General features: G+C 59.8%; 2 protein-coding genes across 2 annotated transcripts in view; both read left to right on the top strand.

Moving 5' to 3' along the window:
* The window catches only part of LOC128827321 (zinc finger and SCAN domain-containing protein 21-like), a 44,508-nt gene extending 37,663 nt beyond the window's left edge, over nucleotides 1-6,845 (top strand). Inside the window, exons 7-8 of the mRNA XM_054011179.1 lie at nucleotides 5,616-6,703; nucleotides 6,816-6,845. Coding sequence (XP_053867154.1) covers nucleotides 5,616-6,703; nucleotides 6,816-6,845 — 1,118 coding nt within the window. The remainder of the gene's footprint in view (nucleotides 1-5,615; nucleotides 6,704-6,815) is intronic.
* On the top strand, nucleotides 6,729-9,102 carry LOC128826848 (basic proline-rich protein-like). Its single transcript, XM_054010353.1, has 2 exons — nucleotides 6,729-7,118; nucleotides 7,843-9,102. Exons 1-2 carry the CDS (start codon nucleotides 6,869-6,871, stop codon nucleotides 8,532-8,534), a joined length of 942 nt encoding a protein of 313 aa, XP_053866328.1. The 5' UTR covers nucleotides 6,729-6,868; the 3' UTR covers nucleotides 8,535-9,102.
* The last annotated feature ends 4,530 nt before the right edge of the window (nucleotides 9,103-13,632 follow it).

The following is a 13,632-nucleotide window of genomic DNA, read 5'->3' as shown; positions in this document are numbered from 1 at the left end:
GGTGTCAGATGAGCCCATTATTTCGGAGCCCTGCTGGCTGTGCTGGGGAAGCATCAGAGCCACTTGAAATAGAATTTTTTGAACAGGAAAGAGCTTCGGCCACGGAGGCAGCTGTGGAGCTGGGCTGGGTTTTGGGAAGTCGTTGTCATAGGATTATTTTTTAAAAAATAGCCATTAAGTGTTAAAGGAAAAGCCCCCTATAACAGCGAGGCTGTGCTGGCTGAGCAGAATGTAGCAAGAGAGCCTGATTTCCAGCAACGTACACCCGGAAACATGCGTCTGCGCTACACGCGCAGATGCCAGAATCGGGCAGGCAGTTGCCACGGTCGTGCTGGTAAACTTCCGTTTATGCCTCTGCCTGGCTCTTGGCACGCAGTTGGATGCGCAGCTGTGGTGACTGCCCAGCGTGCATTGCGCTCCCAGCCTGGGATTTCCCAGAGCCCCCAGCTTTCAACGGGAGCCGGGTTAGACAAGTGCTGAGTGCTCCTGCAAATTCTGCCTGGAAGCTAGGAACCAGGCAGGAAGCCTCCACCCACTCAGTCTGATCTAGAGTGCGCCTGGGCGAATGCACGTCCCCATTCAGCCGGAACTTGCCTCGGGACCTGAAAATGGTGCAATTGAACGTTGTGCTGGAAAGCAACACCCGTCAACTTCTCGCATGCTGGGGATGAATTGATGAGAGCGCTGACAGCCCCTGCACTCCAGTGCATTCAAATGGCAAACTTCTCTGTACCATCAGCTGTTGGCTTCCTGTGTGGTCCATCCTCCTCGCTGCGTTTAGACAGACTGTTCAGTGGCGTTTCTCTCCTGGGCGATTGGCCATGCTGGGCTGGGTGCTACCTGGCACGTTTCTCGGCCTGCATGAGGCCCGTGTAGAAGGAAGTAGCTTTGTTATGAGATCGCTCCCTTCTGAGCTGCAGCTGACCGAAAAGTGTCTGGCTGCTGCAATCCTGCTCAGCAGGTAGCCGGGCACCTGAGAGCTGCTGGGCTAATCTGCTTTCAAGTTTGGCTCTTCGCAGGGTCAGGCCCGGTGTGCAAGGCGCTGTCACCTCATCCATCCCAGACGCCAGCTCCGGAGCAGCCTGTTTGCTTTGCGTCCTGCAGCAAAACCAAAACCAGGGTGATTATCACTAGCTCTGCCAAGGGGAATGTGATTCCTTTGTACCAGGCCAGGGGAAAGTTACCGCTTTGCCTGTGACTCTGCCGCTACCCAGGGGCTGTGCCGGACTGTTTTGTTCACCATTAAAGTTACAAGAAGCTATTCTGGTGTGAGCAGCTGTAGCCCTGTGCTCCTGGGGTCCCTGTGCCACGCATGGGCTACTCGGCTCAGCAGAGGTCCCATCACGAATGTGTGAGGCGTGTTTAACCAACCCAGGGGCCCTCTCGGTCCGTTGTGTCCGTGAGCGTATAATGCTGCCGTTCGGAGCTGGTCGTGTTTCCCCTGCTTTGCGCTGCTGTGAATGATGGCCCAGGGGACAGGGCGGGGGAGGGTGTGGCCTAGTCACTGGAGAGTAGTAATCGTGTGTTGCAGCCATAGGCCTTGGCCCAGATGATAATGATGAGCTTGGTATTGCGGCCCCAGCCCCGTTACGCAGGCACTGGACAAACCTGTCCACGGTGCCCTTCCTTGCCGAGCCCTTTCTCCTCTCCTGCATTACCCCAGCGACTGGGACCTCCTGCTCCCTGTAGCCGAGGGCAGATCTCCTTTCCGCTGACAGATGCTGTGGTGCCCACGCAGTGAGTTCACATGCAGCTGCGCGCTCAGAATTAGCGAATGCTGATGCCACAAGCACGGGTGTCTAATTGTGTTTTCACAGCTGGTGCAGATATTCCTGTTGTCACCATTTGGGAAGCGCTAGGGGAAAAGCCCAGCCAGCCGGCGGGCTGAGACCCCAGTTCAGCAAGGCAGCGAAGCTCATGGTCAGTCCCAGAGGTCATCAGGACTCCTCCCAGGCTCAAAGCGAAGGAGTCTGCTCCCAAGGCTGTAGAGTGTCGGGGAGCTGGAGTCTGTTACTTGCCTGGGTCTCTGTTTGTTCCCTGACAGGGAGGCCCCAGACCGCGTGGGATAGAGCAGGACTTATCTCGTCTGCCAGGTGCTGGAGCTCCCTGGAGCACACGCTTGAAAGAGCCCAGGGCTCCATCAGGGCATGTCCATGTGGGAAGCTTCCCCATTGTGATTAAACGAGTACAGTTAGACTGGTGCAACCCCCCTTGCGGCCCCTCTGACTCCAGGATAAAAGTGACTTTGGAGGGCTTTAGCTAAACTCCTTCCAAAGCCACATAAGCTGAAGGCCCCCCCTTATCCCAGCATGAGCGTTAATAGGGAGTGGGGGCCATATGGCACACTGGTGCAGCATTCACCGGGGTGGGGTGGGGGCGTATGGTGTGCCAGTGCAGCATTCACCAGGTTGGAATGTGTATGGTGTGCTGGTGCAGCGTTCACCGTGAGGGGGGATCCGTATGGTGTGCCGGTGCAGCGTTCACCGTGGGGGGGATCTGTATGCTGTGCTGGTGCAGCGTTCACCGCGAGGGGGGATCCGTATGGTGTGCCAGTGCAGCGTTCACCGCGAGGGGGGATCCGTATGGTGTGCCGGTGCAGCATTCACCGCGAGGGGGGATCCGTATGGTGTGCCGGTGCAGCATTCACCGCGAGGGGGGATCCGTATGGTGTGCCGGTGCAGCGTTCACCGCAAGGAGGGATCCGTATGGTGTGCTGGTGCAGCGTTCACCAGGAGGGGGGATCCGTATGGTGTGCCGGTGCAGCGTTCACCGTGAGGGGGGATCCGTATGGTGTGCCAGTGCAGCGTTCACCGCGAGGGGGGATCCGTATGGTGTGCCGGTGCAGCGTTCACCGCAAGGAGGGATCCGTATGGTGTGCTGGTGCAGCGTTCACCAGGAGGGGGGATCCGTATGGTGTGCCGGTGCAGCATTCACCGCGAGGGGGGATCCGTATGGTGTGCCGGTGCAGCATTCACCGCGAGGGGGGATCCGTATGGTGTGCCGGTGCAGCGTTCACCGCAAGGGGGGATCCGTATGCTGCACTGGTGCAGCATTTGGGGTCGTGGGGAGGTGCGTATAATGCGCCGGTGCAGCTGTCACTTTACATTCACACCTGGCTTATACCGGTATCGCTTTCCCATGTAGACGAGTGCTCATGCGTGGAGCCTGGACTGTGGCTGAGCACTGGCACAGAACGGGGCCCTGAACTGTGCGCCCAGTGCCGGGGCAGCCCAGGCTGTTCTCCAGGCAGAGCCAGGAAGGGCCTTACTGCAGAGCTGGGGTTAGGCTCCTGCCACCCCTGTGACCAGTGTGGGTTGGTGGCGAGGACTATCCCACCTGGCTAGGCCGGGGCTGCCCCTGCTGAGTGAGGCTGTGCATGAGCAGTGCTCGCTCTCTTCAATCCAGCTCCCCTTGGAGAGGAGCGTGAGACCCACAGCTGTGGGGCGGGGAAAGGGACAGCCAGCAAGTTAAGGAAGTATGGGCTGGATGAATGGACTATAAGGTGGATAGAAAGCTGGCTAGATCGTCGGGCTCAACGGGTAGTGATCAATGGCTCCATGTCTAGTTGGCAGCTGGTTTCAAGTGGAATGACCCAGGGGTCGGTCCTGGGGCCAGTTTTGTTCAATATCTTCATTAATGATCTGGAGGATTGTGTGGACTGCACTCTCAGCAAGTTTGCAGATGACACTAAACTGGGAGGAGTGGTAGATACGCTGGAGGGTAGGGATAGGATACAGAGGGGCCTAGACAAATTAGAGGATTGGGCCAAAAGAAACCTGATGAGGTTCAACAAGGACAAGTGGAGAGTCCTGCACTTAAGATGGAAGAATCCCATGCACTATTACAGACTAGGGACCGAATGACTAGGAAGCAGTTCTGCAGAAAAAGACCTAGGGGTCACAGTGGACGAGAAGCTGGATATGTGTCAACAGTGTGCTCTTGTTGCCAAGAAGGCTAACGGCATTCTGGGCTGTATGAGAAGGGGCATTGCCTGCAGATCGAGGGACGTGATCATTCCTCTCTATTTGACATTGGTGAGGCCTCATCTGGAGTACTGTGTCCAGTTTTGGGCCCCACATTACAAGAAGGATGTGGAAAAATTGGAAAGAGCCCAGCGGAGGGCAACAAAAATGATTAGGGGGCTGGAGCACATGATTTATGAGGAGAGGCTGAGGGAACTGGGATTATTTAGTCTGCAGAAGAGAAGAATGAGGGGGGATTTGATAGCTGCTTTCAACTACCTGAAAGGGGGTTCCAAAGAGGATGGATCTAGACTGTTCTCAGTGATACCTGATGACAGAACAAGGAGTAATGGTCTCAAGTTGCAGTGGGGGAAGTTTAGGTTGGATATTAGGAAAAACTTTTTCACTAGGAGGATGGTGAAGCACTGGAATGGGTTACCGAGGGAGGTGGTGGAATCTCCTTCCTTAGAGGTTTTTAAGACCCGGCTTGACAAAGCCCTGGCTGGGATGATTTAGTTGGGATTGGTCCTGCTTTGAGCAAGAGGTTGGACTAGATACCTCCTGAGGTCCTTTCCAACCCTGATATTCTATGACCCCTGAGGGGAGGGACGTGGGAGCTGGGGGTGGATCCACCTGGGGGCTGCGCTGCCTGACGCTGAGCCCACAGCTGGATGTGTCAGGAGGTAGCTGATGAGCCACAGGGAGAACCAGCAAGACAGCTGGGCTCCAGCTGCCTGTCTGGTGGGGAAGTGGGGAGGGCAGGGGCTTGGCAGGCTGTACCCAGCGCCCTGCTCAGGGATCCAGGCGAGCGCTCCCTGCCCACCCCCACCCCCAGCAGGAGGAGGCGTGCAAGGGGGCGGTAAATGTGAGCAGAGCGAGGAAGAACGAGGGAGGGAGGCCAGTGAAGAAACGTGCTCTGTGGGGAAGTCAGCTGCACTGGGAGATCGGGTAGGTTCTGTTCCCAAAGTCTGGGGAGAGTTTGTGGGTCCCTTCCTGTCTGGCTGCATCTGGTGGGATTCAAGTGCCTTGTGGTCAGTCTGATTGTTTAGGTCTGTGGCTGAGACTTCCATCTCATGTGTAGACCCTTGTCCTGAGATCACCACATCTTCCCTAGGCGAGGGCTCTGCTCCAGGTGTCACCATCTAAGAACCTCCGAGCTGGAGCAGGACAGAGACTCGGACAGGGCCTCGGCAGCAGTTCCTCTGTGACCCATATGCAGTCTTGGGAAGCAGCAGCGCCAGGCACTGTCCTCCTTCCCCACTGGACGCCTGAGCGCTGTGTTGGCCCAGCTGGCAGGAGCGGGGTGGTGTTAACGCGGGGGCATGGGGACAGTGCCCTCGTTCCGTCCCCCTCAAGTGCTCTGGTGGCGGGACGCCCTTGTCGGCATTTGTCAGGGTCGAGGCCTGTGTTTAACTCATCCACCAGCGACCAGCTCTGGGCTTGGCTGCATTCTGATCTCCCCTCTCCGAGGCGCTGAGAGCAGGGTGCGGAGGGCAGCCGTGGGCTAGTGGTGTGGGACTGAAGAGCAATTGGGTGAATGGCTGAACTGGGCCGAGAGCGTAAGGGGTGGGGGAGGCTGAGGCGTTAGCTAAGCTGCTCCGCCAGATGCAGCCCCACCAGGATGGGCATTTCACCGTGTGCCTCTCTCTGCAGATGATGAAGAGGGCCAGGCCGGCAGCCCAGCAGTGCCACCTTCCTCACCCTCCTCCCCTGCCCAGTCCTCGGAGGCTGCCCCGGACAGCCAGGGGGGCTATTCCCTGAGACCCAGGGGCCCTGTGGAGAAGCGTTCAGCAGAGGAGGAGGAGGGAGACTCTTCTGGTGGCTCCATGGAGGAGAGCTCAGCCGAAGAGGAGGAGGAGGAAGAGGCTGAGCCCTCTCCCCAGCGGCAGAGGAAGCGGGGTCCCCAGGGAGGGACGGCTCCACGTGTCTACCCGTGCCCCACCTGTGGCCAGAAGTTCGCCAACAGCAGCAACATGCGGAAGCACCTGCGGATCCACACGCGGGAGGCACTGTACTCGTGCCACGCCTGCGGCAAGTCCTTCACTGACTCCTCCAACCTTACCAAGCACCAGCGCGTGCACAGCGGGGGCCGGGAACGCCCCTTCAGCTGCTCCAAGTGCCCCAAGGTGTTCGCCTCGGCCCCCGATCTGCAGGAGCACCTGCGGCGCCACGAGGGCATCCGGCCCTTCCCCTGCATGGACTGCAAGCGCAGCTTTGTGTCGCAGGCAGAGCTGCTGGCGCACATCCGCAGCCACGTGGGGCAGCTCCGGGCCTCGGCCCCCAAGCCCTTGCTGCGCTGCGAGGACTGCGACAAGAGCTTCGCCAGCCCCATGCTGCTGCGTCTGCACCAGCGCCGCCACAAGGCCTTTGTGTGCGACAAATGCGGCGCCGTCTTCACCCTCGAGTTCAAGCTGCTCTTCCACAAGAGTCTGCACAAGGGGCTGCAGACCTGCGCGCGCTGTGGGGTGCAGTACACGGGAGGGCACTTCTGCCGGGCCCAGTCCCAGTCCCGTGCCTCCCAGCCGGGACACAACAGTGCCAGGACTCCGGAGACAGCGTCACTCGTGGTCAGAGTCCCTGACTCTGTGCCGGCAGCAGGCTCCACCCCGGCCAGGCCCCCAGCCCCATTAGCAGACGGGCCCTCAGGCTCTGCCCCGGCCGAGCCCACAGCCCCATTAGCAGCCGGGCCCCCAGGCTCCGCCCCAGTCCCACTACCAGCCGGGCCCCCAGGCTCCACCCCGGCCAGGCCCACAGCCCCACTAGCAGCCGGGCCCCCAGGCTCCGCCCCAGTCCCACTACCAGCCGGGTCCCCAGGCTCCGCCCCAGCCAGGCCCGCAGCTCCGGCCCCACTAGCGCCTGGGGCCCCAGCCCGAGCAGCAGTGAGGCCCCACAGCTCAACCACATCGATGACCTCACTGGCCTCTGTCTCAGTCCCTTTGACCATCCCTCCCTCAGACCCAGTCACAGGAGTGATAAGTAACGGCCTGATCCTACTGAACCCGGCAACCTTGCCCCCGGGCACCAAGATCATCCTTCAGATCCCACCCCAGATGGTTGTGCCCCCAAAGGACACGGGCACGGGAGCCGGGAGTACCAACACGTGTACTCTGCAAGGACCAGTACCCAGGAGGATGCCAGAGCTGCGCCCAGCCCCAGGTAACGTATACTGACACCAGGGCACAATGCTTAGCTATTGGGCAGGTTGGCTCCTGCTTCTCAGCCTCTGCTGTCAGCCTCCCTGCAGTAGCTGGGCCCCGGAGCAATTCCCATGCGGCCCCATTCGTTACAAAACCTCAGTGGGGCTTGTGCCGACAAGATGGCTGCCAGGGACAAGATGGCCACCCTGCCTTCCTGGCTAGGACTGGGCCATGCCCTGTGCTGAGCATGGAAAGGGGGGATGTGCCAACCACAAAATGAGCCGATTGCCTCCCTGCCTGGGGGGGCTGGGTTCATGTCACTTGGGGTCCTGGGCCCAGGGAAAGCGCTGGAAATACAGAGGATTGCCCCAAGCACACATGCCTTTCTGAGCAAGGGAGGTCTACCATGGCTCTCCTTGCCTAGAGTTGAAGGAAGGGCAGTGAAGGGGGCCTTTTAAGGAGGAAAAGTTGGGGGTCACCCCCAGAACTCCCTGCTGGAGTCATGGGGGTGCACAGATTGATGGGACATCAGAATTTGGCCCTCACCCCCATTGGGAACCCCTTTCCATGGGGTTCGGGGGCTGAATCCTCCGTCTAACTGCTCTCCCCTGGTAGAGCATGCTGTCTCCTGGGGGCTGAGCCCTCACTGCCTATTCAGAGGGGCTCTTATTTGGACCATGAAGGGTCATCTCCTTCCCTCACACACACAATGCTCCCTGACCTGTCTCCTCTTCTCTCTGCAGCCAAAGCTCAGCGGCCAGCAGGAGGGCAGCTCAGTGATCTCACCAGCAGGATGTCAGCAGAGAAGGGCAACGGGCCACACGCTCCACCAGTGCCAGCCCCATCCCCACCCCTGCACCCCTCGCCACCATCAGCCCCCCTGCACTCCCCACCACCATCAGTCGCCCTGCAACCCTCACCTCCCTCAGCCCCACCACTGCTAGCTCCCCCACGGCCCCTGCACCTGATGCCGCTGCCAGCCCCACCACCCCCCTCAGCCCCTCCACAGGTGCCAGCCCCCTCAGAGGAGCTCTGGGCTGAGCAGGGAGCGTGGCACAAACCCTATAACTTCCGCCAGTCCCAGCCCCAAGGGAAATACACTGAGGAGGGAGCAGGGGAGGGCAGTGACGCCGGGGGAAGCTCTGGGGAGGACTGGGCAGGGGAGAGCGGGGCTGAAGAGGACGAGGAGCTGGAGCCTGTCCCCCAGGGGAAGAGGCGAGGGCGGCCCCCTAAGAAGCGAAGGCGAGGCCGGCCCCCCCTGGGCCCCTACATCTGTGTGGTCTGTGCCAAGCGCTTTGTGTACCAGCGGTCGCTGAAGCAGCACATGCGGCTGCGCAGGCACTATCCCTCCTGCCACCAGTGCCACAGCACCTTCAGCGATCTCCACCAGCTGCAGCTCCATGTGCTCAGCCACCGGGGGGAGGGCATGGCGTGAGCAGCCATGATGTCTGGCCTGGCACTACGGTGCCCAACCATCCCCCCCAGCCCCTGGGCGGGGGCCCTCAATGCAAATACCCCCTTGCTCTGTCCCTGCACTCCCACCCCCTTGCAGAGCAGGCAGCTTGTTGGGCTGTTTGGACTGAGCAGTCTTCTTTGGCCTGGCCGCCTATGTGCCATTCTGCCCTGGCCCCCATTGCCATCCTCAGGTTGGACTCCCCTGTGTCGCTGGGGGCAGGGCAGGGCCTCGTCTCTCATGAAATGCTGCTGCCTCAGCTACTCCACTGCATAAAAAGCAGCCCTGTGGCTGGGGGGCTGCGTGTCCTTTGTGCGTCAGTGGTTGGGGCAGGGTTGGCAGCAGGCCTAAGGCAGGGGCCCCTCTGCTGGGGTGGAGGGCAGCTCTTTCCCTCTCCCCCTTCGCTCCTTGGCCCAGGGTATCACCTCCAGGAACTGGGCTCAGACTAGGGACTTGTTTTTTCATGTCCCCCTGTATGGCAGAACTTGGACCCAAGAGTGGAAAGGCCCCTGCCCAGCCCCTCTGCCTTAAGGAGTCAGGTGGAGCAAGAGACACACAACTGATTTTATTTGTTATTAAAAGTGTTTGTAAGCTAATTGTTGTATTTGCGAGTCCCCCCCCGTTCGGCACACCAGAGCCAGCCTTGCATGAGGCTGCTGGATTCAGGTGCCTTGGGTTTGGGGAGCTCGGCAGAGCACTGGTCTTCCCAAGCTGCTGAGAACCTGCCCTAGTCAGCACAAGGTCCCCAGCTGGGCTCCCCCAACCAGTGTGTGTGTGTAATTGTGTGAATTGACCCTTGTGGGGTGGCTCCTGGTTCCTGCAGGGCCTATGCCCTGCTGCTCACATTGCAAAACCCCTGCCAGTGCTGGTGGTTGAGCAGACATTGCCATCTGTTCTGCTGGGTTTCAATTGCAATGGGGGGGCTGCCCCCTGTAGGGTTCTAGGAGGGGTCGTGCTCCATGTCAAGACATGCAGAGGGGGACTGCTGGTGTGCTGAGAGCTCCCAGGCTGGGCTGGCAAACAGCCCCAACCTAGTATGAGTTACTTGGGGTAGAATGGCAGCCAGAGGCCCCAGCCATTGTCAGGCCTTGCACAGACTCAAAGAGACAAGATCAGAGGTGGGAGAGGATGCAGCTGCCAAGAGGGGTCAAGTGAAATGGCCATGGTCACGTTATCTCAGTGGCAGAACTGGTTGGGAATTGTCCAAAAATGGGGGTTTTTTTGGGGGCGGGTTGTTTAATGCCCAGTGACAGGCAGAAGCTTTTTGCGGGAAGGTGTCTGTACATAACATACGCAGGGTGGGATGGTTCCAGGGCATAGCCCCATGGTGAAGCACCCAGCTGGGATGTGCCTGATTCCAAGCAGGGACTTGAATGTGGCTCTCCCACATCCCAGGGAGGGCCCTGGCCACATGGCTGTTGGCTGTAACATGCTGCCATTTGAATGCCTGGAAATGCAGGGGCCTCCCTGGTTGATATCGCGTCTGTTATTGAACTAGGAACTCACCCACGAGCAAGCTGTGTTTAAATGTGTCTGGGATAGCACCTCCTCCCGTTGGTTCTGCTGCTCCCAGCCCGGTTCTGCAGCCTCCCTTCGTCAAAACGGTGCCTTCCTCCTTGAGCGTTTGGTTGGTTTAAGCCAAGCTGGGTGTTGTAGCTGGGACTCCAGTGTGACACGGCACGTGGCCCTGCAGGCCAGGCTGCCCTGGTGGGCCGTGAGGTGCAGAGGGGAAAAGTTAGGGCTCAGGCTATTTGTCTCAGGTGTTTCCAGTGCTGAATTGATTATTTGTATTACGGTCGTGCAGGAGCCCTAGTTACAGTCCAGGGCCAAATCTCTCCAGCCCACCTCTCCTGGTCCAGGATGTCCTCACCTCTCCATCTGGGGCGGGGCTACCAGCAGCCACAGAGCCCAGGGAGATCAGAAATGACCTGATTGCCTCCTACACTGACTCAAAATCCCCTTGCTGGCTCTTCTGTTTTTCCCCTTAACAGTTAGCATCTGAGCTCCTAGTTTTCTTAGGCCTTGGCTACACTCGCGGATTCACAGCGCTGCTGCGGCAAAGAGCTCTCTCGCAGCGCTGCAAGTACTCCACCTCTCCAAGGCCTTGGCTACACTGGCAATTCACAGCGCTGCACTTGCTGTGCTCAGGGGTGTGAAAAAACACCCCCCCCCCCCCCCGAGTGCAGCGCTGTAAAGCGCCCGTGTAATCAGCACCTGCAGCGCTGCCGGCTCACTCGCAGCGCTGCAAGCTAGTCCCCTCGGAGAGGTGGAGTACTCGCAGCGCTGTGAATGCGCGAGTGTAGCCAAGGCCCGAGGGGACTAGCTTGCAGCGCTGCGAGAGAGCGTGTAGCACTGCAGGCGCTGATTACATGGGCGCTTTACAGCGCTGCACTCGCTGCGCTCGGGGGCGGGGGTCACACCCCTGAGCGCAGCAAGTGCAGCGCTGTGAATTGCCAGTGTAGCCAAGGCCTTAGTGGGGCACCCAGAGCCATGGCTCCTGTTGCCCAGATCCTCCATCGAGCCATCTACCCCACCCAGGTTCAAGCGGAGAGGGAAATACGGGTACCGGGAACTGCTGAGGCAGAGGGGAGAGCAGCAGGCAACGCAGCCAGGAGTTGGCCGTGTGACACCGAAGCCCCAAAAAGGCCAGCAGGGCTAGGGCCAGGGCTGCCTGTGGCGGCAATACTCGTGACAGCTCAGCTGGTATCCTGTGCTTGGCTAGCGGCCCCTCGCTATCACAAAGGGACACGCTGGCGAGCGCTGGGCAGGGAGCCGCCCGCTGCATCCTGGGCTGGACAGATTGCTGGGGGAAAGCGTAGAGACTAAAACAACCTGGCTGGGCTATGGGACACGGAGGGAGCCGGAGCGTTGCTGGGCCTTGTAGCTGTCTCAGGGTGTGAGCACCTGCTGGTGACAGTCACTTGGCCGGGGCTAAAGGGCTGCCAGAGGTGAGGTGGGGAAGGAAAGCCAGCGCCGGCAGGGCACTGAGTGGGGTTTGCTTCGGGCTCTAGTCTCTGCTCCCACGCCAGGGCCCATGCTGGAATAATTCAGTCGGGGAGCAGGGTTTTGCTGTGCATACTTTAGAGGGGGGATAGAGAATGTCGGCAACGTACATGCCCGGTGGGGTGCAGATGGGGTTATGGGAAGTAGTTTGCGGGGGTGCCTGCTTCATGTCATCCCTGCAGGGCAGCATTGCTGGGGTTCAGGGGCAGGTGTGCCCAGCTCTGCCTCTTGGCAGCCAGAAGGGCGGGGCTGGCGGAGGCTGTGTAGCTGTCAGCTACGGCGAGGGGGTGTTTATGGAGCAAATCCTCAGACAGGCTCCTGCAAAATCCCCCTGGGCCTGAGGCCAGGGCCTGCTGCGGGGTAGCAGCCCCGGCCAAAGCACTGCAGGGGCAGGTGCTAGTTAGTGGGGGGGGGGGGGCAAGCCCATCTCCCCAGAACCCCACCCCTTCCTGACTAGAACCTCGCGCAGGGGGGCTGAGAGCCACTGAACCAAACCATAAACCTTGGATATGATGGAAACCGCTTCAAGCCAGGGGGTGTTGCAGCCCCCCAACCCCGGCAGCCCGGCTTCCAGCACCTACAGCCATGGGCACCATGGGAGGGCTGGGCTGGGCTGGGGGGCTACCTCTGTGCCAGGGCAGCAGGACAGAGCATGAAACCAGGAGTCTAATTATGGTTCCACCGCAGCCAGCATGGCTTGGGCTGCCCCACCCCCCCCAACACCCTGCCAGCCGCGGGCTGGACATTCACTCCTTATCGGTGCACACAGGTGTCCCATCTACTCGTTGGGCTGGGGGACATGACACACTGGTGCTAAGTGGAGCACCCCTCCCCCTGTGCAGAATGAGTCTGGTATGGGCCGCTCGAGACAGGGCTGGGTTGGATTTTACAGCAATCCTGTGGTGTGTGTGCGCACAGAAGCATGTGGCTGGGGGGAGGTGTGTGGGTGCGCTGTGTGGTAGGAGATAAGTGTACATGTACAGGGATGGGGGGGTCATTGCAGGGGTGTCCAGGCATGTGTGTGTGCACACGTGTGCTCCAGGCAGGAGGTGTGTGCATGTCAAGGTGGGCATATGCACAGTGAAATAGATGGTGGGGGGGGGGGGGGGGGTGTAAGGAGGGGAGAGGTGCGGCATGTGCCCGGGGAGACACATGCGATGCAGGGCGCTGGCTCTCGCCCTGGGAAGGGTTTGGCTCAGACACGCTCTGGACAGGTCTGGGCTAAGCAAGCAGGCCCAGCGTTGACCAAACACGACTTTAAGCAGGACGTGGCACCATGGCGACAGGGCAGGTGCTGTTTGCTGACGTTAGCTGGTTGCGGGTAACCAGGGGCAGGGCTGGGCCCATGCAGAGCTGTTTTCCCAGGCATACCCTCCGCCCCTGGAGGAGCCCAGACTCGGGCATTTCTCAGGGGATTTCCCGTCTCTCCACCCAATCTGCTCCAGCCAATGCAGCGCAATTGGCACCATTGGCTGGGCATGCCCTGTTCCCCTTCACTGACTGCATGCAACAGTGGGCAAACTGACAGAAAGCACCTGAAATGTTCACCCAGGCCACCATCTGGGGTGGGGTGGGGTGGACATGACGGGAAGGAAGCGTCTGGCTGCTATGCCAAGCGTTGGGAGAAAGTAAAACATAGGGCCTGGCACTACCACTGAGGCTTTGAAAATGGCTTATAAATGGGGGCACGTGTAACACAGGGGCAAACCGCAGTCAGGCTGGATCATGACGTGCCCAGTGTCACACAGCGAGTCAATCGTAGAGTCAGGCCTGGAACCCAGGAACCCACCATGTTAGGCAGGCAGCTCCCGCAGCACGTTTGGAGGCGTAAGGAAGTAGGAGCTTGGATGTTAATCCTGTGATGGGCAGGAGCACTGGCCAGGAGTTGCATGGCCCAGGGCAGCCTCTGTGACCAGCCCAGTCTGTGCCTCAGTTTCCCCTTTGGTGCACTGGGGTAACACAGCACTAACAGCACAACTGGTTCAAACCATTGCCCGTCACAGGTGTGCCTGGCTCCCCCGCACAGGCTTGTGGGTGTTGTGCTTGCGCTACAAGGCACATCAGTCCTAGCGTGGTG

Source organism: Malaclemys terrapin, chromosome 21 (assembly GCF_027887155.1).
Source record: "Malaclemys terrapin pileata isolate rMalTer1 chromosome 21, rMalTer1.hap1, whole genome shotgun sequence".
NCBI classification, from domain to species: Eukaryota; Metazoa; Chordata; order Testudines; family Emydidae; genus Malaclemys; species Malaclemys terrapin.
This window is presented reverse-complemented; position numbering and strand designations above follow the sequence as displayed.